The 25,454-nt window shown below is 35.6% G+C and overlaps 1 protein-coding gene across 5 annotated transcripts in view; it reads left to right on the top strand.

The window, feature by feature from the left end:
• PDE4D (phosphodiesterase 4D) overlaps positions 1-25,454 on the top strand; it is a 525,614-nt gene that overhangs the window by 366,726 nt on the left and 133,434 nt on the right. The window contains exon 1 of one of the 5 annotated variants that reach the window (XM_068666383.1): positions 7,261-7,590. The exons of the other annotated variants lie outside the window; for them this stretch is intronic. Within the exon in view, the coding sequence (XP_068522484.1) occupies positions 7,526-7,590 (65 nt within the window). The 5' untranslated portion in view covers positions 7,261-7,525. Of the gene's footprint in view, positions 1-7,260; positions 7,591-25,454 lie in introns of those variants that run through there. 5 annotated transcript variants of the gene reach the window in all.

Here is a 25,454-nt window from a genome sequence, read left to right as displayed (position 1 = left end):
GAGTTCAACTGCTACAAGTAAGAGTGTGAACAGGGAAAAAAAAAAAAAAAGCATATTATAGCAACTTACAGATTTAGCAAGCACATCTTTTGAAACACGCAAAAACTAGGTTTCTAGTGTGAAATAGGCAGATATCCTCTGTAGTTGACAGACAGATAGGGAGTTGTGAGGAACAGATCACTCTGTCTTAAAAATAGATGTCTAAATCATGGAAACAGACTGCCCCTGAAAGTACCTATCAGAGTTGTCTATAAACAGAGCCTAACTGACCAGCTTAAATCAGTATCCAAATCTTCTGACAGCTCAAGGCTAGTGAGAAAATTCCTTTCTTGGTGTTTCTCGTTTAGATCTCAGTCAATAATTCATGGCAAGTAATGTACTCAGAATTTGACCTTGATTTGTGCTCTCTTGTGAGTTGCTGCCTTTTTAAAACATATTTATTATTTGTTCTAAATCACAGATTTGAGTTTATGAGTATGAAATGCGTGGGGTTTCTCTCCCTCTCTCTCTCTCTCTTTCTCGGTTATACCATCTAGAGTAAGTCTTTGAAGCTTCCCTTACCCGAAAAACAAACACGAGATAAACAAAATTTGAGAAATTTATATACATTTCAGTGGATTTTTTGGATTTGTGTTTCAATGGAAACACAAATGACCATACACCAGAAGATGTAAATCCTCTTCAAGAAAATTTCAGTAGCAGAACAAATGATTTAAATTTAATTTTCTTTCCTCACATTTTCCAGAAGGACTTAAAAGCATGAATGATGTCATTCAACCAAGCAGGAATTCTATCCATGTATGACTCACTCAGGTCATGGTCCAATACCTCTGGATGCCAAGATTCTAGTGAAGAACACGGGGAAATCCACTCTCCTCTCATTTAGAGAACTGTGCTGCTACACAGCTGTCAATACCATAGCTCATGTTTGCTTTCAGAAAGACGTTCTGACAGTAAAAGCTGATTTCTTCACAGCTTCCAGAAAGACAAAAGCATTACTGAGACACGTTCATTGTAGAATATGTGTGGCTGGACAAAACAGCTTTTTTGTCAGTGGTAGATTTTTTGTTCTGAACAACATAAAATATTTTCAGAAGAGCTTTAATATATAAGATTTGCTAACATACTTAAAATTTAAGTGGATCAGTTAATTTTCAAGTTATATATATAAGTTTTGTCTTCTTGAAATTGTGGCGTATTTTGTATTGTTGAAACATTAGTATATTGTCTTCTTGAAATGGTACTCCTAGGCATTTCACAGGTGTCTCTCCTTAAGTATTTGAGTGGTAATGGCAAAACTACCCAATTCTTAACAACAATGAAGGGTTTGTGTCCTACAAAGTAGTATTTGATTATTATTCTCACTTAACAGTAACTGTGTCCATGACCAGCCCAAATTATGAAATCTTTGTAAAGGGAATTTGGAGACTACTCTTACTGTAGTCACTCACTGTGACTAGCAGTCACTGCTTCATTTACAAAAGAGAAAAAATGTTAGTCTTTACCTTTTTTAAGCCAAAAAGACCGTCATATTGTACTTGGAAAACATAGCTGCTGGTTAGCTCTGTAGTGACTTATATTTAAGCCCCTATGTTTATTTTTTAAGCAACTGTTTAGCTGAGACATTGTAATCCAAGTTTGTGTCTAGCAAATAGTTACTAATGAGCTATGAACCCTTGAAAAACAGAAGGTATGATGGAAATGTCAATAGATTTTCCGTCTAACAGCATAATGACTTCTGTAATTATTGCAGTATATCCATTTGGAGCTGACATGACTGTAGTTTATAGTGCAAAGTATACTTTTATATTATATAGAGTGTTTGAATATCTGTTGTTTGTTTGTTTTGTATGCATCTTATTTAAATAAAAACAAAACAACAACAACAAAAAAACAGCCTGATACACTAGGGAGCCTTAGCTCAGCTCAAGTCCAAAGTCTTCCAGTGGGCTAGTATTTATTTTTATGCTACTCACTGTTTTCCAGTATTAAATTTTCGAGTATTTTCCAGTCCAACATTCATAGATAGCTTTTATTCGCATTGCCCACAGCCATAGCTGATAGCATGAGATCACATTTCCTAGAATTAAAAGACGGGAAAAAATAATCCTATATATAGAAAATGATCCCTTGTTTGTTTGTTTGTTTTTGAATCACTGGCAAATGAAGTACACAGATCTACTAGATCTACCGTGATACAACAACTGAGCCTAGATGGATAGTGATCATTTAGTACTGAATTTACTAATCTCTAGTTGCATAATGGAATGGATTAAATGAAAACTTGTCTATAGTAAAGGCAGAGGGACACCTTTTGCACTCCAGATTATTAAGAACCAGGCTTCTGCTGTGTTAGGGAGTGAGAAACTCTAAGCCCTATCCCCAAGACATCTCTCATCTGCTTGTCATGGTGCAACTCAGGCAGCAACACCAGACAGTTTCAAAGGGTACCACAGCTGAGTTTCCACAAAAAAAAGGCATTATGACAGGTATCCTCACATAAGGCCCCTCTTTGCTATGCTACCTATAAGGAGTTTTACATGCTTGAGTCTGGATAAAGCTTTTTTAGACCACATAGTAACTTTATTTACACTGTAATCACTGAGCAAATAAACCATATTTATTCATAAGTCAGGTAGTTTGATCTAGGCAGCTAAATATAAATGACTATAGGAGCAAAACGTTACTGACTGTGTTTCTTCTGTGCCCTTGGGTTTGCCTTTTTCAGAGTCACAGAATGGTTGAGATTTGAAGGGACCTCTGGAGGTCATCTGTTCCAATCTCCCTCCCCAAGCAGGGTCACCTCAAGCACATCCAAATGGATTTTTTTATTTTTTATTTTAATTCTTAGGAATACTAAGCTGTAATTATTATTATATTTTTCTGTTACTTTACTTATACAGTTATATATAGCTTTTTCCTCTTTGATATATAAGCTTCAGTCAGGAGGGAATATGCTGTTACCTAAAAATGAACAGCAGAGTTTGTTTCTCTGTCATTCTGTCAATATCCTACAAAAGAGTATTTTTGAAATCATTACTTGCATTGAGCAAAGTACAATTTTCTGAAGCATCAAAAATTTCCTTCTCTAATTCTATGGCTAATTCTTATTAACGAAAGATACCTCTTCTGAACCAACTCTTGCATTACTAGTTCTCAAGCCCACCCATGCACAGTTAATATAAGAACATCTTGCTAATCTTTTCTGTCCTTCAATCTTGTACTGTCATTCAGAATATAAGAGGATAAACTAGTGCTGTGGATGAACTCTGCAACCCACAGTTTAGCAAAACTAACTAGTATGGTCTTAACTAGTGAGGAAATTTGTTTTTGTTGCGGAGTAAGAGCTCCCAGAAATTGGAAAGGTTAAATTTGGGTCTCAGTTCATACTTCTTTCTAAATTGAAAACAATTTAAGATAAACATATAAGCTGGAAAGCATGTATGAAGAAAAGAAAGGAATGGCAGAAACATTGTAGAAAACCAGCTGTAATAGTAGCTAAACAAAACTAGGATAGTGCTGAATGAAAGAGCCAAGCTCTGGATTTTTAGAGATCCTATGATAATCCTATCTGAAATAGATTCATGATGGAATAGGAAATCCTACCTGAAATAGATTCATGAGGCTGCACATGAAGAAGCAAAACTGTGTCATATACCTTTCATTTGCTAATGTGCATTCCAAACAACATACAGCTCAGTCATTCTTTACATGTTAAGACTTCCAGGATTCTGTTTCTCCTGATACATTGACAGTGTCTCTAAGTATCCTAAAGAAATATGTTTTAGAAATTAGAATTAGAAATTCCTGAATTTGTCACTGTAGTAAACAAGAAAAATGGTATCAACTGTTGCAGTTTTAAATTACAATGTTAAATTCAAGTCTTAAAAGACTACAGACCTTTTGCTTTGTCTTAAAAAAGGAATATTTTGAATCTATTTCTTCAACTTGTATATAATACCTGTAGCATGTTTTCAGCTCTTTTTTTGTCCAAGTGCTTTTCAAGTAGCATGTGCTTTATACCTAATTTCACAGAAACATAGAAAGGTTTGGATTGGAATGGGCCTTAAAGACCATCTAATTCCAACCCCACTTCCATGGGTATGGACAACTCCCACCAGACAAGGTTGCTGAAAGCCCCATCCAACTAAACACTTCCAGGGATCCACAACTTCTCTGGGCAACCTCTCCAATGACTCACTGCCCTCTGAGTAAAGAATTTCCTAATATCTAATCTAAATTTACCTCATTTAGTTTAAAACTACTCCTTGTAGTTTGTCACTACACTCCCTGACAGAATCCCCTCCCCAGCTTTCCTGCAGGCCCCCTTTAGGTACTGGAAAGCTGCTGTAAGGTCTCCCCAGAGCCTTTTATTCTCCAGGCTGAACAACCCCTCATTCATCCTGTCTTCATAGGAGAGGTGCTCCAGCCCTCTGATCATCCTTGTGGCCTTCCTCTGCGCTTGTTCTAATACTTCTGTGTCCTTCTTATGCTGGGAGCTCCAGAGCTGAATGCAGCACTCCAGGTGAGGCCTCAGAACAGCAGAGCAGAGGGGGAGAATCACCTACCTCCCACTCCTGGTCATGCTGCTTTTGGTGCAGCCCAGGATATGGTTGGCTTTCTGGGCTGCAAGTGCACATTTCTGGTTCAATTTACAAATTGAGGAAGTCAAAACTCAGAATGGTTAAGCAAATTTTCCAGACTCTTGAGATAAAGATGTTCCCAAACACGGAACAAACCAATCCAGCCTGTGCCTCATTCCCTAAGCCATGTTTTTTCCAATTCACATTAATTTTTAGCTTTGTGTAATGCAACACTGGTATTCTTTTGATTACTTACTAATTTGAGGTTGAGTAACTAAGATAAAAGCTTCCTCAAATCCTGCACATGTTTTATAATCGCTGTCTTAATTCCTTTGGTATCTTTTCTTCCTTAGAGAGCTTGACTATACGATAAAAACACTGGTCAACTGATACACAGATAGTAAATACTGTTGTTTTCGTTATTAGTGTGTGTAGCAGCACTGAATGGAACCATCTTACAGTGCTCTCTTTATCATAAAATCTGTTTGCCTTATTTTCATTATGCAGTCAACACTTGTCTTAATTGTGACGGTGTATCATCAAGAGCTCAGTTCAAGACCAGTTTTATTTCTTGTGTTATTACTGACACCCTAAAAAAAAAGGTTCTAAAAGGGAAAAGAAATATACATTTTTTAAGTTACAGAATTGCATGTATAAATCAGATGCTACAAATGGCTATTGCATTTGTCTCAAATATTTGCTTGTATTCATGTACAATGCATATTCTATATGTACATCTGTAAAACCATGTGCAACTGCTTATAAACCTCCAGGGTTCAATAATGAATATGCTTATATTTCTCTTCTTTTTAAATTCTCTTTAATCTTGTGTTTGTACATAATTTGCATTTTGGCTTTCTGGATTTAGTATGACATGGTCTTACTCAAAATATATTGTTCTGGGAAAAAAAAGAATGCCTCCAATGACATTAGATATATTTTCCTTCTGCTGACATGTGCCTAAGCTCTTACAATGGTTTTGGATCTGTCACTGTGATTTCTTGTGTCTTTGAGAAATTTAATTTACTGCCCCTTACTGGCTATTTTAATAATTAATACTTCGATAACACAATTTAGAACCTTCAAAAAATGCTTTAAAATGACCATCAATTCTGTAATAGCCCATCACCTCAATATCATACTGATTTTGATTTTCTTCATGATCTATCCCATCTGTTTAAAGAATGAAAAAGTTTCACAACATAGTGAGTCCATGTTAAACATTTAAGTCCACTATTACAGACCAGTAACCTGCACACACTGACAGACTCAACTGTTACTAAAGGTCCCATGACTGCATGACCCTTTGAGCTAAATTTATCACAGATGCTTTTTCCACTCTTTGAGTTTAACTTTTATGATTTCACAGAACTCTTACAAAATGTCTTGTATTAACCAGTAGATGGTATTTGAAAGATAGATGCCAGAAAACATGAAGAACAGAATGCTTAGCATGAAACCTTATTAACATTCCTTTTGCTGCTGTGGAGCACTTTGTATGCAAATGAATGGCACAAGCCTCCAGGGCAGTTAGGATCTTTCCCGTTGATATACAGTGTAGTTTGTAATGCATTTTATTGCACTGTTATAAAGTGCAAAGGTTCCAGAAAGCTTTACACACTTTATACGCATTTTTATTTGATGAATGGTTTTGTATTTTAATGCAGAACCTGTTCGTCACGTTTTCCTTCTATTTGTCAAGTCTGTAAACCTTTTAGAACTAACATTTTTACTGCATTCTTTTATTATTAATCAAACTTCAGTCAAGAATAATATGCTACAGCACTTGTAACATTGTACAAAAAAATCACTATTATGCTTGTAACCATTTGTTGAGCAATAATTCTGTTTAAAAAAAAATACAACAAGTTTTAAAGGAAATTCAAAATGCATAACATGTATATTCACTACCCAGTTCTCTACATCTATATTTTACCTCTTTTAAAACTAAAATTAGACGCATTTCGTAAAATGAATTCACTCACAGTTTTTCTGATAAGTTTTTGTCTAGAAAATAAAAATGCAGGTTCACTTGTTTGACATGCATAACTATTAATGTACTTATTAAAACAGGCAAAAATCTCTCTTTGCAGTATGGGACAGAGGACGTCATGTTAGAGTTCTTTAGCTGAGGTATTTTGTCCTTCACCGATTTATAACAATAGCTGTCTGTATGTGTGTTTGACTTTAACAGTCAACAAGGAATTTTATTTTTACTGAACTTCCCCACAGTGTTTTGAATTTCTTTCAAAGAGGGAATGCTTTCTGGTTTGTGAAGTTAAACAATAGTACTTATTCACAGTACCTAGTAGAGGCAAGGGTTAGGAGAAAAGGAAAGGGAAGAATTACATTTCTAGGTAAGACTTTAGTTAACTTAGAATGAAAGATCTTTGTTCTTTTATTTACTCCACAAAGAGTAATTTATCTAGCAAGTCTCTAAATAGAAATTCCCTACAAGCTCACTAATGTTACTGTACCTTACATTCGTCTTTTCTTTTCATTCTTTGTCCATCAGCATTCTCTCTCTCTTTTTTTTTTTTTTTTTTTTTTTTAATAAATATGATTGACCTTTAAACCTGTTGTTATCAGCCTGCAAGAAAGAGATAGAGACTCTTTTCAGCTGCCTTGGTTCCCATGTGACCTACAGGGAGAATAGATTCAAAATAGACTAGTTCCTCCCAGGGCAATACAAGGCAGAAGAGAAAAGCACTGTCATTTCCGAACAGCACAGTGCTAGAGTAAATTCAGTGTGAAAAGGGAAGGAGTTGCAGCAAGTTAGAATTCTTCCTCCGGAGCCTGGATTATTACAGGAAAAACATTTGAAGTATTTTATTATTTTTTTTTAAAGAAGGTTTTGAAAGACACTTTGAAATGGAGTACTCTGAGCTTTATAAGGAAAACTGATGTGTGAGTGCTAGGAAGACTGGAGGAATTTTTTCAAAATGAGTATTGTTATGAAGCCAAGATCCCGATCTACCAGCTCCTTAAGGACTGCCGATGCAATGTGGTAACGTGTTTGGCTTTTTTCTTTCAAGTTTCCCTTCCTATAGACATGTCCCGAGAAAGTCACAGGGTTTAATTTTGATTTGATAGATTTTGCATGGTTATTGAAGTTTGACTGTTTCACAATTACAAGTAAGAAACAAGATTCTGTTTTGTTTTTTTTTTTTTCCCCTGGACATTACGCTGTGTGTAGTATTTTTTAATGAGAGGCATTACATAAGTTTTTCCTGTTTAGTAATTAGATTCAGTACTTGCACTTACAGATGCTTTCCAAAAATCTTCAGTAGATTTACTTCAGCAACAAGCTTATTATATACAGCTTGCAGCTCTGGAGGCTGATGTTAAAACGGAGCTATAGTTTGCACAAGCTATTTTGGGATGCTTACATGTCGCTTTGTTGCATAAATAGACTGACTGTAGAGAAAAGTGTTCTGGGAGGAGACAGACTTCACAGAGGCATGAGTGAGACTGTGCTGTGTTACACTTCATGTATTTGCCCTGCACTCAGATACTTGGAGGAGCAGAAGCAGATTGTAACAATGAACTGTTTGTACGACTTTCTTGCTAATTTTCAGTTAGAAATTGTTAAAGTTCAGTATTTATTTTCTTGGAGAAACTTCTGCTTTCTATAGCTTGTTAGTAACAAACATGACAATTTTATATTAGGTACAATAAATAAATAAATTCATGGTTCTCTGTTAATATCTCCCACTTTTTTTTTTTCTCTCTACATTTTTTTTTTTTCATAAAAACACTATCATTTATGTAAATAAACAAAATAATAGACTACTTTTTCAGGACTATATAACAAATACATAAAATGACGTGCTTTAAAATACAGTCTTTGTTCAGAAATAAATGGCTGATGTGACTGTGGGATAGAATAGTAACTAAATTTCTTTGTGAACAAATATATCAAGCTAGCATAATTGAATATGAGCTAATATATCCAGTTAATAGGCTAATGTTCAATTAGCCTATTCAAATCTTTATCTTTCAAGTAGTACTGAATGAAATCATTCCAAGTCATGTCATTACTATCATTAAAGTAAGTAATTTTTTCCAAAACTAAGTAACTGCAGTACTCTAACTAAATAGTAGTCCCAGTTGATCTCAGAAGCTGGAATAGTTTTGCTGAAATGACTGCAATAAACAGTGGCTCTTTATCTTTATTAAAATGTAGTAAAGTAATAATAAAAACTTGGTGTTACATATCACTAAAGTGTTACACTGCATGCTACTAAAACAATAATATCTGGAAGTGCTGTAATAGATTATGTGTCTCCAAGGTAAAACATGCATGCCTCAATTATTATGTAAAGATATGCAAATGAACCAGTATATTTCTGATTACTTCATCTTCCTATCAATTTTATCTTATTTGAGTGCTTCCAATAAGTTGTGAAAAAGAAAAAAAGTAAATCTCTGAGCTGATATCTGCAGGCTGGAATGACCATCCGTTATAGTCCAAAACAGCTGTCTGTATCCCTTTTGCTGCCAATGCTTTTAGTTAGCGCATTGATCTAGTGGATCAATGGAAGATTCCATTTTCTGCTAGCTGCGAGTTGAGAGTCATCTCCTACTGGGCAGTTTGGAAACATTACCTGAGCTCAGGATGTGGCTCATAGGGAGATCCTTAGGAGCTGTCTAGATGAGGTACATACTGTTTGTTCTCTTTGTGTGAAGCTGAGCCAGGCCAGCCCTGCCCAAGCAGGAGAAGGAGAGGGAACCCCCACCTCCTCCACACCTAAGCTCACCACCAACTACAGCCCAACCATACCACAGCCACCTCCAGCTGAGGAACCTATGTAGTGGGTCTGAGCATGCCTGATTTCCATATTACCTCCATGAGGTGTCTTGGGGTTCTTAATCACCAGACTTGGGAGCCTGTGAGTTTGGCTCCATGGGTCAGTGCCATTTCCTAACGTTTGGTGGGGCAGAATACCATCACAACAATCTTGATGTATTATTAAACAAGTCCAAAATGCTTAACCATAAATAATGTGATAAAGTTAGCAGCACTAACGGATATTTAGGCTGGGAGGCAGAGAGAGCTATAACATGTCGTTTTCCTTATCTATTAACATTTCACAGCAACCCTGCTGTGTGTTGGAGAAGGAGGGAAGAGCTGTAGTAAAGAGAAGGTGGAAGATTGTGAAAAGAAATAAAAATCGCAGTGAGCTTTTTGGTTCCCAGAAGCACAGAACAGAGTCACAGTGCTGTACTGAAGTATGAATATCCCTCCTGAAAGGGTTTGATAGAAATGGTCCCAGGGTATTTGCATGCGGCAATTTCCCATGAAGAACAGAATCCAGGTTCCCAACATGTGTATGGTAAAATCATGTTATTTTCAGTATCAGCATTACGAAGCATCTAAATGGTATCACTCACTGTTAGAGGGGGCACCAGCCAGCTCAGAGGTGTCTCAGGTGATCCCAGGTGGAGAGCTGTTCTGGTGTTTCCTGTTACAGGTTAGCTCAGTTGGGGTTGGCTGCTGCTTAACACGGTAGAAGGGTCTGTAGGCAAACCTGTTCCTGAAACACCTGGGAAAATTTCATCTGTTTGTTATAATAACAGAATTAAAAGCAGATGGTTGTTTTTATGCAAAATAATTAGGAAGGTGACTTATTTAAGAATTAATACCTATTAATTTAATGTAACTCAATTCTGCTATTCATTCATAACTTCAGGATGTGATTGTGAATCAGAATATTTTTAGATAACATTCTAGAATAGAAAAATGGTCATACAGACTTTTCAATGGCAGAAAATTGATTTGTCTTGCTGTTCCTGGGAAGAAATAACAAAGTAATAAGAAAATTTTCTTTAATGCAAAATGTTGATTGAGAGAGCAGTATACATATTAAAATAAGAGTACGACTGTTTTCTTGACTATGTGCCACTGAAGAGTATAACAGCATTGGAATAAGAATGTTTTCCACAGAAACACACTTTCTGTTTTTTGTTTTTCTTTTTGTTTTGTTTTTTAATGAATCAAAAGTCTGAATGTATCAAATATAATAGAAAGTCTACCAAGTGGCCAGGGGTTTGGGGCAACAGCAAAACTGATGGAAAACATGCTGGAAAACATGCAGCTGAAAAGATATTAGAACTTCTTTATTTTTTTCATGATAATTAGTCCAAAGATCTAATAAGCCTCAGCATTTTGCCACGATCCTTTCTGCAACATACCTTGTGAGTCTGGAGCGATAACTATCTGTTTACTTTGTGGGTTGGCCTTCTCCAGTCTTTATTTATTTTTATAACATAAGCCAATTCATGCTTTGCTATTTTTTGGAACTTACGGTTGGATGATCTGCAAAGGGCACATACCAGTCTCCCTGCTGCCCTCAAAGCAGAGGACTTCAGTGATTCAGTGAATTTTTGTTATTCCATAGAGCGATATATTTGTTCTTATTTAATGCCAGAAGTGGGTAATGCTGTTCATGATATCAGGAAGTTTGGAAGACAGGAAATAGGTGAAGGATGTTGTGAGGTATAACTTTCTCAGTCTGTAACATATTTATGGGTAAGTGGAATAAAACTGATGTATTTGATGAGCTTTTCTGCTTGTACCCTTAATGTGTAGATCACAATAGGAATTCTAAAAAAACTTTTATCAAACAGGGACAAGAAAACACTTGTGGTCTGACATCAGTGCATAGTGTTTCTGAGGCAGAAGAACTAGTGCAGAATGTTGGGATGAGATCCAGCTGTGCTGACCTGAGATAGCCAGAGTGGCTTCCCAACTTAAACATTGCACAAAGTAGAACTCATACCCCAGTAGATTTCATACCTCAAAGTAGATCATACCCTGGTCTTTTGGAACCCAGGCATTTGCCATGATGAAACAGAAGCTGTATCACACCATTTAGAGACTGAGTAGCCCCAAACAATTTAAATCCTTGGTAATCACTTGGTGCTAGCAAGCCTATTGCCAGTATAAAGGTGATAAAGATATATAATAAATGCCATTGTATGAGTTGTGTAACTCTAGGTTATTGTTATCAGGCCTCTATCTGAAGTAACTGATGACTTTCAGACTAGGAATCCCAGTCCTGGGAAGATCAACAGCAAAAAATTTTCCTGAAGGAATATTTGTCTAAAGGGCAGAGAACAGTGTATAAATATAACTGTGAACTATATTAACAGTATGCACACCACTAGACTGTTGAAGAGATCGGGAGTTTGTGTTCTTGGATCGGATGATTTATTTATTTTCCCCTTTCCAGTGTTACGTTTTTTTGTGGGAGGTGGGTGCCTGATTATTATTGTTGGTGATATTACCTGTCCTCTGTTGCCATAGCTTATGAAACCACTCTTGAATAAAAGAGGGTTGGGAGCTCACATAATTTTCAGTTATGCTTTTAGTAGCTGAAGAGGTTGAATACAGTCCATTTGGAAAGCTCAAAGCAAGCTACAGTGTCCAAACTCAAGGGGATGCTGAAGTACTGGATGTGGTATGCAGAATTAGGGGATTTGTAAAAGCTGAACAAAATCTGCAAGCTAAAAGTGACCTTCCCTGCATGATGTTTGACTTTGGTGGAATTCATAGCTGAGTTCACTTGGCCAAATAAACCATCATAAGCTGTATGGATCCCAAATCACGAAGGCCCTAGAAATTTGTGGTGGTATGTGTGCCCTTCTTTATTCCCCCAGTGTCAGTGCTAATGAAGAACACTGCACAGCCAGTGTTTTACTGTCTTCCAGATTGTGGAGTGTTAAAGTTATATTCTAAATGCAATAGGAAGAAATACTATTTTCTCTAGTGAAAGTAGTCATATCCTAGTATTCTTTCTTCAGCAGTGGCAACAGAACATGAAGGCCTGTCCAATTTCTGCCATTGTATTATGGATGCTATTGGGTTCATCCTTGCCTGTTTCCTTGAGAGCCCATCTAAGGACCTTCTGCCCACAGATTTGTCTAACCTTTTCAAATTTGCTAGTACTATCTTTCTCCACAGTCTTCTGACAACCATACCAGCCAAGTCAGAAAGTACTTTTTTATTGTACTTCCAGCAGGCATCCTACATCCTATTAGTTTCAACAAGTTTCCTTTAGTTTTGTCATTTGATGAAGAATACTACATTCACTTTATCCACAAACTGCATTATTTTTAAAGCTCAATCATAACCTTCTAGGCTTTTTTCTGTCAAAACTGAAGGGTTATAGCCTTCTTAGACTTTCCTAATAAGGCTGCAGCTTCATTCGTTGGTCATTTTTGCTGCCAATCTTTATATTTCCTCAAACACCACTATATCCTTGGAATAGAGACACCAGACTGGGACATTACACAAGACATTTGCAAACACCAAGGTTTTTGTACAGTGACAAAATTGTCTGTTTTTTTTCCTAAGTACCCTTTATGATGATGCCCAGTATAGTTACCTTTTTTTTCTGCCACTCCAAATCGAGTCAGTGATTTTACAGAACTGTTTCCCTGTCTGTTCTTGCCAATACAAACTTTTGGCATGGTCTCATCTTTGAATTTTTCTACAGCAGAAGCATTAGCTTTGCCAACATAAAATTCAATTACTTTAACATGAATGTGATAAGAACTGCTGCCTTGAAATAATGTTATTATTTTTTAAACAAACAAAAAGTATTGTGAGACTTGCCAGACAGCAAATGGCAGCTCGACTCCACCAAAGAAAGGGCGCTTCCTCAGAAATGCAATCTTTCAAGCCAGATCAATTTCTCCAGAAAAAATAAAAAAATAAAAAAAAATACGTAATGTTCTTATCTCACTACATGCAAGCATGTGATGTAGTTTTCTGCCATTCATTTCAGAGTCCAAATAATCCACTCTCAATTTTCATGGAGATGAGGTCCCATCTTTACAGCACAGTTTGTTCTCACACCTTCTCCCTGTGCACATATGTAGACTATCAGGTAATGGGTTCACATTTCACCAGGTCATGAGGCCAATGGGGATGAGACACTTTGGTTTCTATCCCTAGCATTGCACAAGGGAGAGTGTAGCAAGCTTCATGGGTAGCTCAACTTGGATGACCAAAGCTTATTTACAGCTGGTTCAACTGAGGACAAGAGGTAGCCCAAATGCTCAAATCCGGATCAATATTGAAGTGCCTAGATAGAAGAACCTTTCCTTTTATTCCCTTCCATTACACATGGTTGAACTAGTTGGCTGCATTTTTTTCCAAGACAAGGAACGTATTTCTTCCAACACAATTCCCTGAGAAGCACAATTTCATTGTAAGATGTAACAGACCAGATTCAGCTCACTGAAAGGTTGATGTCTGCCATGTCTATACCTGAACTTGTAACCTCACACTCTCAGTGGAGAGAAATATTTGCCCTCAGGGTTTAGCATATCATCTATTTTAGATGCCTACCTCAGGAGATGTGCTTTTGATGCCACTAATTTTATCAATGAAACCTCCCCTGAATATAAGTAATAGTAATACATATAAATGGAATCTAACTTGCATAGGGTGATTTGCAATGTGCATATTTAACCAAATTAATTCTTTCTAATGAAAATAATTTATCTTATGATGAATACACAATTTAATATTTAGTAACTGTAGCATTATTTTATGATATAAGGAAAATATTTGTACAAAACAGAAGTTCCGTATGGAATATAATGTGTTAGAGCACAGCAACGAAAATGAAAGTAATATTCAAAGAACCTTGCACTCAAAATCTAGTCAGTTCATATTCACTGAACGCTAATGTCATCATTCTGATGACAGCACAAATGACTTAACCTTGTTACTGTGATTCCCATCAGATTTCAGCTCTGATGGGTTTTAATTCAGGCTAATATGCAATAAAGCATGTTTCATAAATCATGTTACTAAAGACATAATGTAACTAGATTTCTGCACTCCTTTGAGTGTTGAGGTTAGTGATCCTGTGAAGAGGTGTACATGTATAGTGTAAATAGGTGCATGGCTATAGTATGGTATGGTATTTTAGATATTTATTCTTTCATCAAAAAGTATGACATATTTTCAAATAGGTTATATATAAAAGGAAGAACAGTGTATAGTTTAGAAGCTAAGCTGCAGAAATTGATTTTGCTCATCTAACTTTTCTTTCTAGTATTCAAGAAATACATAGAGGAACTAATGTCTTAAATTTGCTTCTTCTCCATTTCTCTTCTGGTTGTATACCAGCACCTGATGGTGCTATTCTACATTACTCTCATAGTAATAAACTCAAAACCTCAAGCACTGAGTTAAAAATACTTTTGGATATAGATATTTAAGAAAGACTTTTCCTGTTCTATGAAAGAGTTAAAAATTGGAAAAAGGGAAGAGATTGCTTAAGAATTATAAATAACTGTATTTTTGTCAAAGATCTCAAAATAAATGAATAACTGTATTTTTGTCAAAGATCTCAAATTCAGGGCAGATCAGCTGAAAAAAATATTTTCAGTAATTTTATCATGCTTTGTATCAATTCAGCCATTTAAAATGTGTATTAAGATCAACTATTAGAATTAAAAATTTTGTCAAACTAGAAAAAAAAGTTTTCCTTGGATAAAGAAAAGTTTGGATGATTTTGAAATTTATCCTCAAATTTCTTTAACAGTATCGATAACTTTCTTGTAAAAACTTTCAGTGAGATGATATTCTCCAAATGTCAACATTGTGAAGAAATTTCAGTGTGTGATTATATGAAGCTCTACAAACAAATAGCTCTATAATTCTCTTGGAGGTGGAAAAAAAAATGGAAAAAAAAAATTTCCAGAAATTTACAAATCTAATTTCCAGAAATACACAAGTCTAGTCCAGTAGGAATCAAGCTGTGTTTTCCTCTGAGCCACAACACATTTCTAAGCAAAAAGTCTGTCAATACTACATTTGTAGAATGCACTATATCTCATGGCCAAAACTAGCACATTGGTGCCAGCTCTGCTGGGTGGATGATGATGAACCCCAGTGATTAAATCTGTGTGGTGTCCTGTACTGCATCTCTTAGCTTCTGCCAGCATTCAGGCATCAGGGCAGATAACAGCAAGCACTTTTAGGAAATTCTTTCCAAGAGGTATGTATAGAAAAAACAGCCCGTCATTACAAAACCTACTTAGCTGCTATGCTGAAGCATCCTCTAGATAAGATGATCTTCCTTATTAGAAAATTCTGTTCATCATCATTTTTATTGTCTCAGAAATTTCTGTACATAATGATTTGAAGCTCATGTGCAGTGCTGTCATTTGACACAGGAAGTTTCATTGACTTAACCAGCACCTACAATCCTCTTGTTATACTTTCATGTATTTGCCTTACTATTTAGGATCCATCTCCTCAGGTTGAGTTTACTTTTATTTCCCCATTTTTCTTTTGCATTCCTTTTATCCTCCTTATTTACCTTGAAATCTTTCTTTCTAAGTGAGTTTGAAATAACCCTCCTAATTTGAATGTTTAGAAAATTTGCCTTTGTGAGGCTGCAACAAAACCATTATTATCCTAATTTTACAATAATTTCATGAAAAATAAACTACACTATTTTAGTTTTTGCCTTCAAAACGTGATATAAAATATGTATTTATACATCTATACAGTATTTATACACCCGCTCAACCACTCCTATAATGTTTATTACACGTATTACTGTATCACAAATCTAGCTATATTGTAAATACCTTGCTTTTGAAATGTAGATTACAGTATCTATAGCATTATTTTATAGCATCTATATTCAGATGCTATAAAAACCATCTACTATACTCTGAAAAGTAAATAAAATGTAATAAAAGAACAGTGAAGCCTGCCAGTGGTGCCAGTCAGAAGTTCAAGAACAAGATTTAAATTACTAGAGATGGTTATCTGAAAAAGAGAAAAGATTTGATCCATTATGTTTTGTAATGGAGAATCTTAGGGAGCTTTCCTAATACAGGTTTCACTTAAAATTCTGTTTAATTAAAAATTAAATTAAATTTAATTAAAATTTAATTTTTAAGTGAATTTAATTAAAATTCACTGTTTAATTACGGAATATAAGTACATCACTAGATACTTGAACAGTGATTATTAAAGAACTACACACTGGGAAATTAAGTGAATTTAATAGCAGCTAAATCCTTTTTTTTTTTGTACGTCAGATATGTGATGCCTGTAAATTTTGACAAATGTGCTTTTGTGAATGTGTATGGATCTATACTCAGCATATAGTATATGTTATATAGTATGACTTGTAGTTTTGGTTTTGTATCTCAGTTTTTCCAAGCACTTCAGTTGTGCCAAAAATACAATTTAGCCCTCATAAATTACGTTTCTTCAATTTAATGTGAAAAGCCAGTGTTACAAAGTCTGTATTGCCTATAGTGTATATGACCAAATGAAGTGCATCACACTTCCAATAATTGACACCTTTTGTCTCAACAATTTGTAATATTTATTACTACCATCTCAAGCCATCCTAAGTTTTGTTTGAATTAAATTGTATGTGTAAATTTTATTTTCTTCTCCCTATCATAACTTTTGTTTCAGTTAAGCCTTTTTCATTCATAAAAATCTATCTACTTGTATTATTTTCCACTTGGCATAGCTCCAGACATTTTTGTACAAAATCAGTCTTACAGTCTTGAGCAATTCACAGTTCTCACATTTCAAAATATGTGACTCAATGATGATAGAAAAGGTTGTACATTTGAATCCAAAGGTTCAAAAATTAAAAGGCCAGAAAAAAGATCTATTACTTGTTTTTTAAATATCTCTATTTAGAAGTCAATCGCACATTCTAGTGCACTTAGTTTTTGTTGAATACACAAAAGTAAAGAAACAATCATGCCTTACTATATTCAAATATACAGTCTGCATACCAAAAATCTCTATGTGGGCAAGAACCATAAGAATTAGAGCTCTGATCAAAATAGGGATGCTACTATCTTCCTGGAGCCTCGCTCCTCCACTGGAGCTCAGATGGACCATGCAGTTTGGTCCCAGGCACCGTGACCACCAACAGGTATAGAAGTCACACATGCTCGCTTTGCCAAGCTGCAACCAGTCCTCAGCCCATGGGCTTGGCGGACCCCCCATGTACTGCTAGGTAAAAAATACATCTGCAGCGGGGGAGATTAGTTTAAAGTTTAGATTAGCTTAAACTGCTAATTAGACACACAAATTTTCACCCATGCATTAACAGATAATACAAAAAACTATGTACATCCAGAGGGCTGTTCAGAAAATCTGGAGTGCCATACCAACACAGGGAGTCCTTCCAGCTGTCCATTGGGCCATCTTCACAGTCACTCTCTAGGGAACCTTACTTCCGTACTTGGATGCCTGTGAAAATTGATTCTGTAAATCTTCCACATGTAATTAAATTAAACATTTTTCAAGTTTCTCCAAGTGGTGCTAGCAACTTTTTAGAGAACAAAACACATCTTTTTGTTTTGTTTATTTACTCCTCATTCTTGATTCATGTGTGTATTTATTTTTCATGGTTTGTATAAAGATGGTATGATAAGGCCTTTATCTGCCGGGGCTTCATGTAGATAGGAAAAAGGAAATGCAGAGGAAGGATGTCTGATCGGCTGAAATTCCATTTCTCAAATGCTAGAAAGATCTTGTCCAAATCCTGTCTACAGTTTTTCATCATTCTTAGTCTGTTATGTCTGAAACTGCATCAAAAATTGTTGGCAGGTATATCCCTGGCTTGTAGAACAAAATATTATCAATTAAATATTTAAATATTTAAAAGTCAGAAAGCCTGAACTTGCTGTAAGATTGTTAGGCAACAGATAGTCTGACAGATTCAATAATGGCAAAATTCTGCATGTTCATTTATGAAGATTTCTGACAAATGAAAATGCCAAGAAACAAAATAATAACAGTAGAATAGATATATCTGCTGGTAGCTATTCTGACTATACCCATCAGCAGACATTTTTCAGTAGTAGAGGCCATATAAGTTGTTATATAAGTTTTTAGCTTTTTTTTTCTTTTTTTTTCTCTTTTCTGTTATTACCTACTTCTTTGAATATCAAACAGAAATCTGCACATAATTACCCTAAGAATGTCAATATTGGACAGGGCTAAAAAACAAACAAACAAACCAAACAAAAACATGCATCATTTCAGACTGGAAACGGAACTAAGGCCCGTAAGGGATCCCTAACTTACCCTGAAAAAATAGGCATTTTCCATCTACTTCCCTTATAATGTAAGATTTCTTGTAAGCCTGTCCAGTGATGTGAAAGAAATTTAAAAATATATAAAGTACTGATCCACTTGAGCATGCTTTATTCAAGTGCGGCTTGAAAGCAGTTTGTAGCGAGGCAGATAGGCTAAAATGGACATTTAGGCAGATGTTGCTACTGCTTCCAAATGAATTTCAGATTTTCTTCATATCTCCTTCACTTTTAGATTTCTGTAGTCTTAAAATGATACTGACTTCTGAAATTGAAATATCCTATAATTATAAAATTATTTAATTTCCTACTTTTCTTTTCATCTCTTAACAATCATTAAATCACCTGGATGTCAAGCAATTCATGCAATACAATAAGCTGTTTCACATAGACTCTGCTCTGGCAATTTCTGGCTTCTTGTTTATTTGAACAAATCTGTTGGATTAAATGGAATAAGCTCTATACTCTAAATTCAGCAAATGCTTATTTACAACACCAGACAATTGGGTTTGGATTTCCTTTCCTTCCTGGCCTATATTCTGTCCCTTGTTGCTTTCTTTTCTAAGTTCCTTGGATTTATTTACCTCTAATATCCACTGTTTCACAAATTACTTTTTTTGTAGATTCTGAATAAGTCAAACTGGAATTTATGCTTTTCTTACAAAATGTGGCTGAAAAGAGGAATTGGGTGTGTGTAAGAAACTGTTGTGATTTGTTGCTTTTCATATTGGAAAACAATAAGGTTTCCCCAACTACTTTTCATTCTCTATTCTACAATATGCACCTCTGTACAAATCAGATAACGAGATATTAGATATGTGCCTTTTGTGTAGTCAGGGAGAAAACATTCTGCTTGAGTCACTCTGGCTGTTTTTTGGTCTGGTATAATGATCATTTTGGCTGTTTTGTCCACTAATTACTCAGTATCATAAATCTACTTTTACATCACCTTTCATAATTTTCAGTTCTTTCCTTGTGCTTTAGTGAACAGACTTATGAAATATGAAATACAGTATTCTTCCCTCAGTAGCATGCAGCACAAGAAAGGCTACACTGTAAATAAACTGAAAAGCACAGTTTTAATATTATTGCTCATTGTTCTGTGACCATTTTGGCAGCTATTCGAAGTACACACAGATGACAAAAAAAATGTCAAAACAGACAACAACAATTTTCATCTTCCAAAAGTTAGATTATTTTTTGGAAGGCATGGTAAGACAAAAAATGGATCAAAGTCAGTGGTACCCCTGTATCAAAACTTGCTGTAGTGTAGATAGACAATTGGACAATTGCATAATTAGTTGCTTTAAAAAAATTCAACCTGTTGTGTGTTAGTTCTGAAGCAAACTATTCAGTTACCCTTCTTTTAATGAGCCTGAAAAAGATTCTAGCTGGCTCAGTGATATTGAACCTGTGCCCTTTCCAGCCTAGTCTGCAGAAGTTTATTTTCTGATGTATCCCCTTGGAAATGCTTGCTAAGCCAATGTGTGTTTTGGTCTTTGGTTTAATGTCTCTATTATCTCACGAGTCACCTCAGTGCTGTCTGTTTTGATTTCCATATTATTAAGGAAAGACCCATGCTTGCCTGTGTTTCAGTAGGACTGAAATGACCATTTAGGTCCAATGCCTTGTAGGGTCCCGGATATTTGAGAAAACGTAAAAAGAACTGACTCAGTCGATACTGGCACAAGAACTGTTTTTATGCTTAGTAACGCTGTGATTAGCGACTTAGTTACTGACATCTATTTTCCATTCCCTAAAGGCCAGAAATTTGAGCTGGAAAGATGTTAGGAAGCATTCCTTGAACCTCTGGTAGTAGCAGTGGTGGCAGCCTTCATAAAATCTTAGCATTTGTGCTGACTTGAATACCAGAATTGCCTATAAAAATGATTTACCTCTTATCACTATGTTCCTGCTGGTACCATCCTGTTTATAGCTTACATGCTTGCTGTTATGAACATGGCATATGAGGCCCTTCCAAAGGCGACTTTCAGCTTTAGAGGTCTGTTTCCATTAAGTCCTTACTCATACTTAGCAGTTCCATCATTTGTCTTTGATTCATAGATAGTGATTGCATTTGCATTTTTGGCAATGTGGGCATTTGCAGCTGTGAAGCAATGTATTTTTCTTCTTGGAATTTCCATTCTTGGAAAAAGCTGGAAATGAATAACTTGGAAAAGATGTTTTGTAAAGCAATCGCAGTTTTTAATCTTGTCCAAGCAGCTTCTCCATCTCAGAAATGCATTCTCCCGTGTCAGTAAAATGACCTTATGGCTTTGTGGCTGATACTGTGCATTTGCAACTGCCACAATTATTTGTTAGTAAAATATAAATTCATATTTATGCTATCAGTCTCATTACATGGTTAAAGATGGGTGGGAAGCATATGTTGTTCTGTTTCTAGTAGTTCTTCAGAACATTTTGATCACTCACCTGAAGTCAATTACTATCCTAATCAGTCATTATTTTCTTACTATCTTGCTGATACTAAAAATGAGAAGTCCAATATCATTCTTGTAATTGAAGGCAAAACACTGTAACTCTTTTATCATTAAGATTAGCCATCTGGACTCTCTTCCTTCTCAAACTTGTTTCAGATAGTGGTCGTGGTAATATTGGAGAATTTGCTTCAAAATTGGATGTTACTTTAACTGAAATGTTCCTTGGCATTCAGAAATCCGGAATGGCAAAATGAAGTGAAAACTTCAAAATTGCTTGGAAGAGACTGTTGATATACAATAATAACATAAAAATGTTAATAGGAAGTCCAGTGTGGTTGTTTTAACCAGGGAAGAAAATCTATGGGCTGTCAGCTCTTGGGATGTACTTTTGCTTGTTGGCATATCTCTTTTCTTCATTCCTTTATGAAAAGTATTAGTAGACAGAATTTTCTTTGATGGACATATGGATGGGTTTTCAGTTAAGGATCCTTTGTTGTATTTCTTTTCCCCTCTCCACACACATCCAGTCCTTTCCACCTTTGACTGCTGCTTTTCCTGGGTATGTGAATATTCTGTATCACCTTATGTTTTATCATAATAGTCCTGGTACATAATAATTGTGAGAGCAGCATTCTGAACCTCTTTGCTGTTGTACTGTCCCTGTGCAGCCTAGGAGCAGTGTCTCATTTCAGACTTACCTCCTAGTAATGTGATGGTCCAGGTACCAGACAAACCAACTGAAGTAGAAATATTACCGGATCTGTTGCCCACCGGTGTGGATGAACTCATTAAGGAGGTTAAGACTGGAGGCAGTCTGGGCTGCAGCAACAACTCCATGGTAGAGCTGATGATCTGGAGGAGTTTGGGCCTGGTGAAAAGCAAAGTCAGGACCCTGAACTTCCAAAGAGTGAACTTCTGGCCTGAAGCAAAAAAAGATTTTTTACAACTATTTATTTTCTTAAAACTTCTTATGATTTTTTTTTTTTTGTGAGATTTTCTTTTTCTTGTCTTTTTTTTTTTTCACACTTTTTCCCATTTCTTTTTTAACCATTATTCCCTCTGTTTGCTTCCAAATACTACAGAAATATCTGATCTAACATCTTCCACTCCCTTTTTAATGATGAGTCGTGCAAGTAAAAATACCAAGACAAGTAAATAAGCAAGTCTTCCATACAAATTCTTCCTATTCCTTCAAATATTTTCTGTGAGTAAAACAGTTAAAACTAATTTTCTTCTTCAAATCCACTTTTGATAGGTTCTTAAAAAGCAATGGTTTTGATATTTCCAGAGGCCTTCCTACTATTCCCAGTGAAATTAATTTTAGTCCTTGCAATTTTATTTTTATTTTTTTAAAGGCCAGATATCTTAGAACTGTACAAAGTATCCATTTTGCAGGTAGGGAAATGGAAGCACAGAAGGGGATAAAGTGATTCACTCAGGATGACTCATCTAGTGCAAGAAGTGTTTTTGTATCCTATTATCCTGCTTCAGTCCGGCAAAAGAAAAGAATGAAACAAAGAATTTCCTGATAGCTTATAGAGGAAAATATCAGGGCCCCTCCCTTGGCTGCCTGGAGGGCTCCACTTCTGCTTAAGGTTTGTCCTTAAGAGGCAAAGACTTTGTAAATTCTGCTCCAGAATCATAGACTAGGCATGATGACTGTGCGTGTATAATTGTGTTAGCTCGGGAGGGCATATAACGCCATGTGCACGTGTGATGGGCTTACCAGAGCTTTGGGCCATTTGCTGAACAGAACTTCTTGAAAGATACTTTTTATTTGGCAAAATAATTAATTATCCTGGGAACACTTCACAGCGTTAAATAACCCGATCACAGGGAAAAGTAGTTGGTGACATATTTTTCCAAAGGAAGAAATGTTATGCTGTCTCTTTGTCTATTTTTTTTTCCTAAATCCACTGGGGCTAGAAGCTGGCATTTCTCCTTCTCTGGTTGTTGCATTGCTCATTTTGTAATGTTTCCAGAGTAATACGATCACGTCCTTGGCGCCAGCAAGTATGGCATGCCCTTTCCCAATTTTAGTAATGACAATATCAAGAAAATAGGCTTTTGGAATCAAATTGCCAGGCAGATGTATCTATCTATCTATCTATCTATCTATCTATCTATCTATCTATCTATTTATTGATTTATTCTTCACAAAGTGAAATAAATCATTCACATTTTTTTCTTAAAAACTGGAAATACCTTATTGGTAAATGCCTTTATGTGATTGACTTATTATTATTTTATTATGTTATTTTATAATATATTTTTAATATATTTTATTATATTATTATTTTATTTATTTTTTGCTTTTGACAATTTAAACACATAACCCTTCAGCACTAGTCGGAAGACTTGTGGAGTCCCAGGATGGACGGGGGAAAACAACCTGCTTTTCCTAATGGAGAGTGACAGCAGAAGAAGCAGTTCTATCAGGCAGTATGGTTGAGGATGAGCACCTCTGTGAGAAACATCTGTTTCCCTCACGGTTTCTTAATGTGAGCTGAAGTACAGAATTCATTCTCTGGAATTGGTTTGCATTTACAGATAATTTTATAATTGATAGGAAAACCCTGAATGTATGAACCTTGGATGTATTCGTAGATCTATAGGAATGTATTTGTGTACATGACAGACTGAGTTACAAATTTTAGTATTGGCATCGCTTTCTGAGGAGAATGCTAGAGTTTATTTTGCAACGTATAGTGATTTTTTTTAACAGCTTTGGCTCATCAGATCACTCACATTTATAAAAAAAAAAAAAAAAAAGTGTATTTTTTCAGTTCCTATTTCAGCCCACTGAAAATCTGTCCCCAAGTTTGTTTAATACTGGAAAAGAATGTCTTGTTTCATGTAGTGTGTAAGCTGGCATTTTTACTGCTGCATTCCTCTAAAGAAAGACTCATTTCTTTCATGAGACATGCTTAGCTGTGTGTGTGGCATCATGAAACTGTAGCAGCTAGTGTTTTGTTTTTTTTTCTTGCTTCAAGTCAATTTGGAAATTGTTTTTCAGAACCTGTAGACTTCTGCTGGTTCAGGTATTTTAATAAATCAGAGTTGCTTAATGCATGTAGTAATTTTACACCACATAATGTTTATATATTTGTTAACAGTTAAAGCACAGTATTCATAACTTTTGCTTTCTGATCAAACACTTGTGCACAATAAGGTATCTTACAGGGAGTGAAACCCCATACAAATATAGGGGTACAAAGGATTTAAGTGAGAAATATTACAATACTAGTCAATCATTAAGAGATTATGAATGAGATGTTCTAATGATTTTGAAGTTTATAGAAGATGAGGTTAATCAAACTTGCATTGTAACCAAAATGAAATTTAATTTGTTCATCTAGATACAAACCACTAGAAAGCAAACCTGCAGCACTGCACTTGAAGTTTGAGATCTCTGATGGTCCACCGGTAGTAGCTGTTGATAATGTTACAGTAGGCTGGAAAAGAAAAATGGAGAAAAAAAAATGGTGTAGACAAGAGCTTAGAGATTAGGCCATGCACGAAAACATCTTTCCAGCTATGTAGAAACATACTATGTAGAAACATAAAGACTATAATAACGACTATAAATAAAGACTATAATAAAGACTTACATAGTATAAAGAGAACTGAAAAGAAAAGATTAAAGTGAAAGTATTTCCTAAAGTGTATATCTAAAATGAGATGTCTAGGACTTCATTTCTTTGATTTTCTTGTGTATAATGATTCACATATTCAAAGAATAGTTTGCATGAAAGTGTGAGAGAACAGGCTAGGAGAGTACTCTGGGTGCCTATCACCTCTGCTGGCTCATTCTTAGCCTCTTCCATCATCATTCGTTTTTGTCTATTACTGGAAACAGGACAGTGGATCTGATGGATCTTTGATCTATCCAGTAGCTGCTGAGATATTCTGAATTCATTTGTGTTTGCAAGTGATGATGCCATACAGCTCAAGCAACAGCCTTTCAGAGTGGGTACCTCATGACTGACAAATACGTAGTTAGTGATGTGGTGAAGCTGGTGTGAGCGACTAGTTAAGTATCAACTTCTCTGCAGCTTGAGCAAAAATTATTTCCCCTTCTTGGGGAAATAGGTAAAAATTATTTCCCCTTGTTGGGGAAAGGTAAAAAGCGCTTTTTACCTTTCTCTAGTCTTTTGCATCACTCAGTACCAACCTTATGCAATGAATGAGACAAGAATCCCACTAAGAGGGGTTTGTTACTTAGAGCCTTCCTTAGGCCCTGAGCAAGGCAAAAGTTTGTTAATATATATATATATAATCCAATTTTTTTTAACTTTTTTTTTTCTTATTATATATATAT

The sequence above is a fragment of the Anas acuta genome, chromosome Z (assembly GCF_963932015.1).
Source record: "Anas acuta chromosome Z, bAnaAcu1.1, whole genome shotgun sequence".
NCBI lineage: Eukaryota > Metazoa > Chordata > Aves > Anseriformes > Anatidae > Anas > Anas acuta.
The sequence above is the reverse complement of the archived record's forward strand: the minus strand, read 5'-3'. Positions and strand labels throughout refer to the sequence as shown.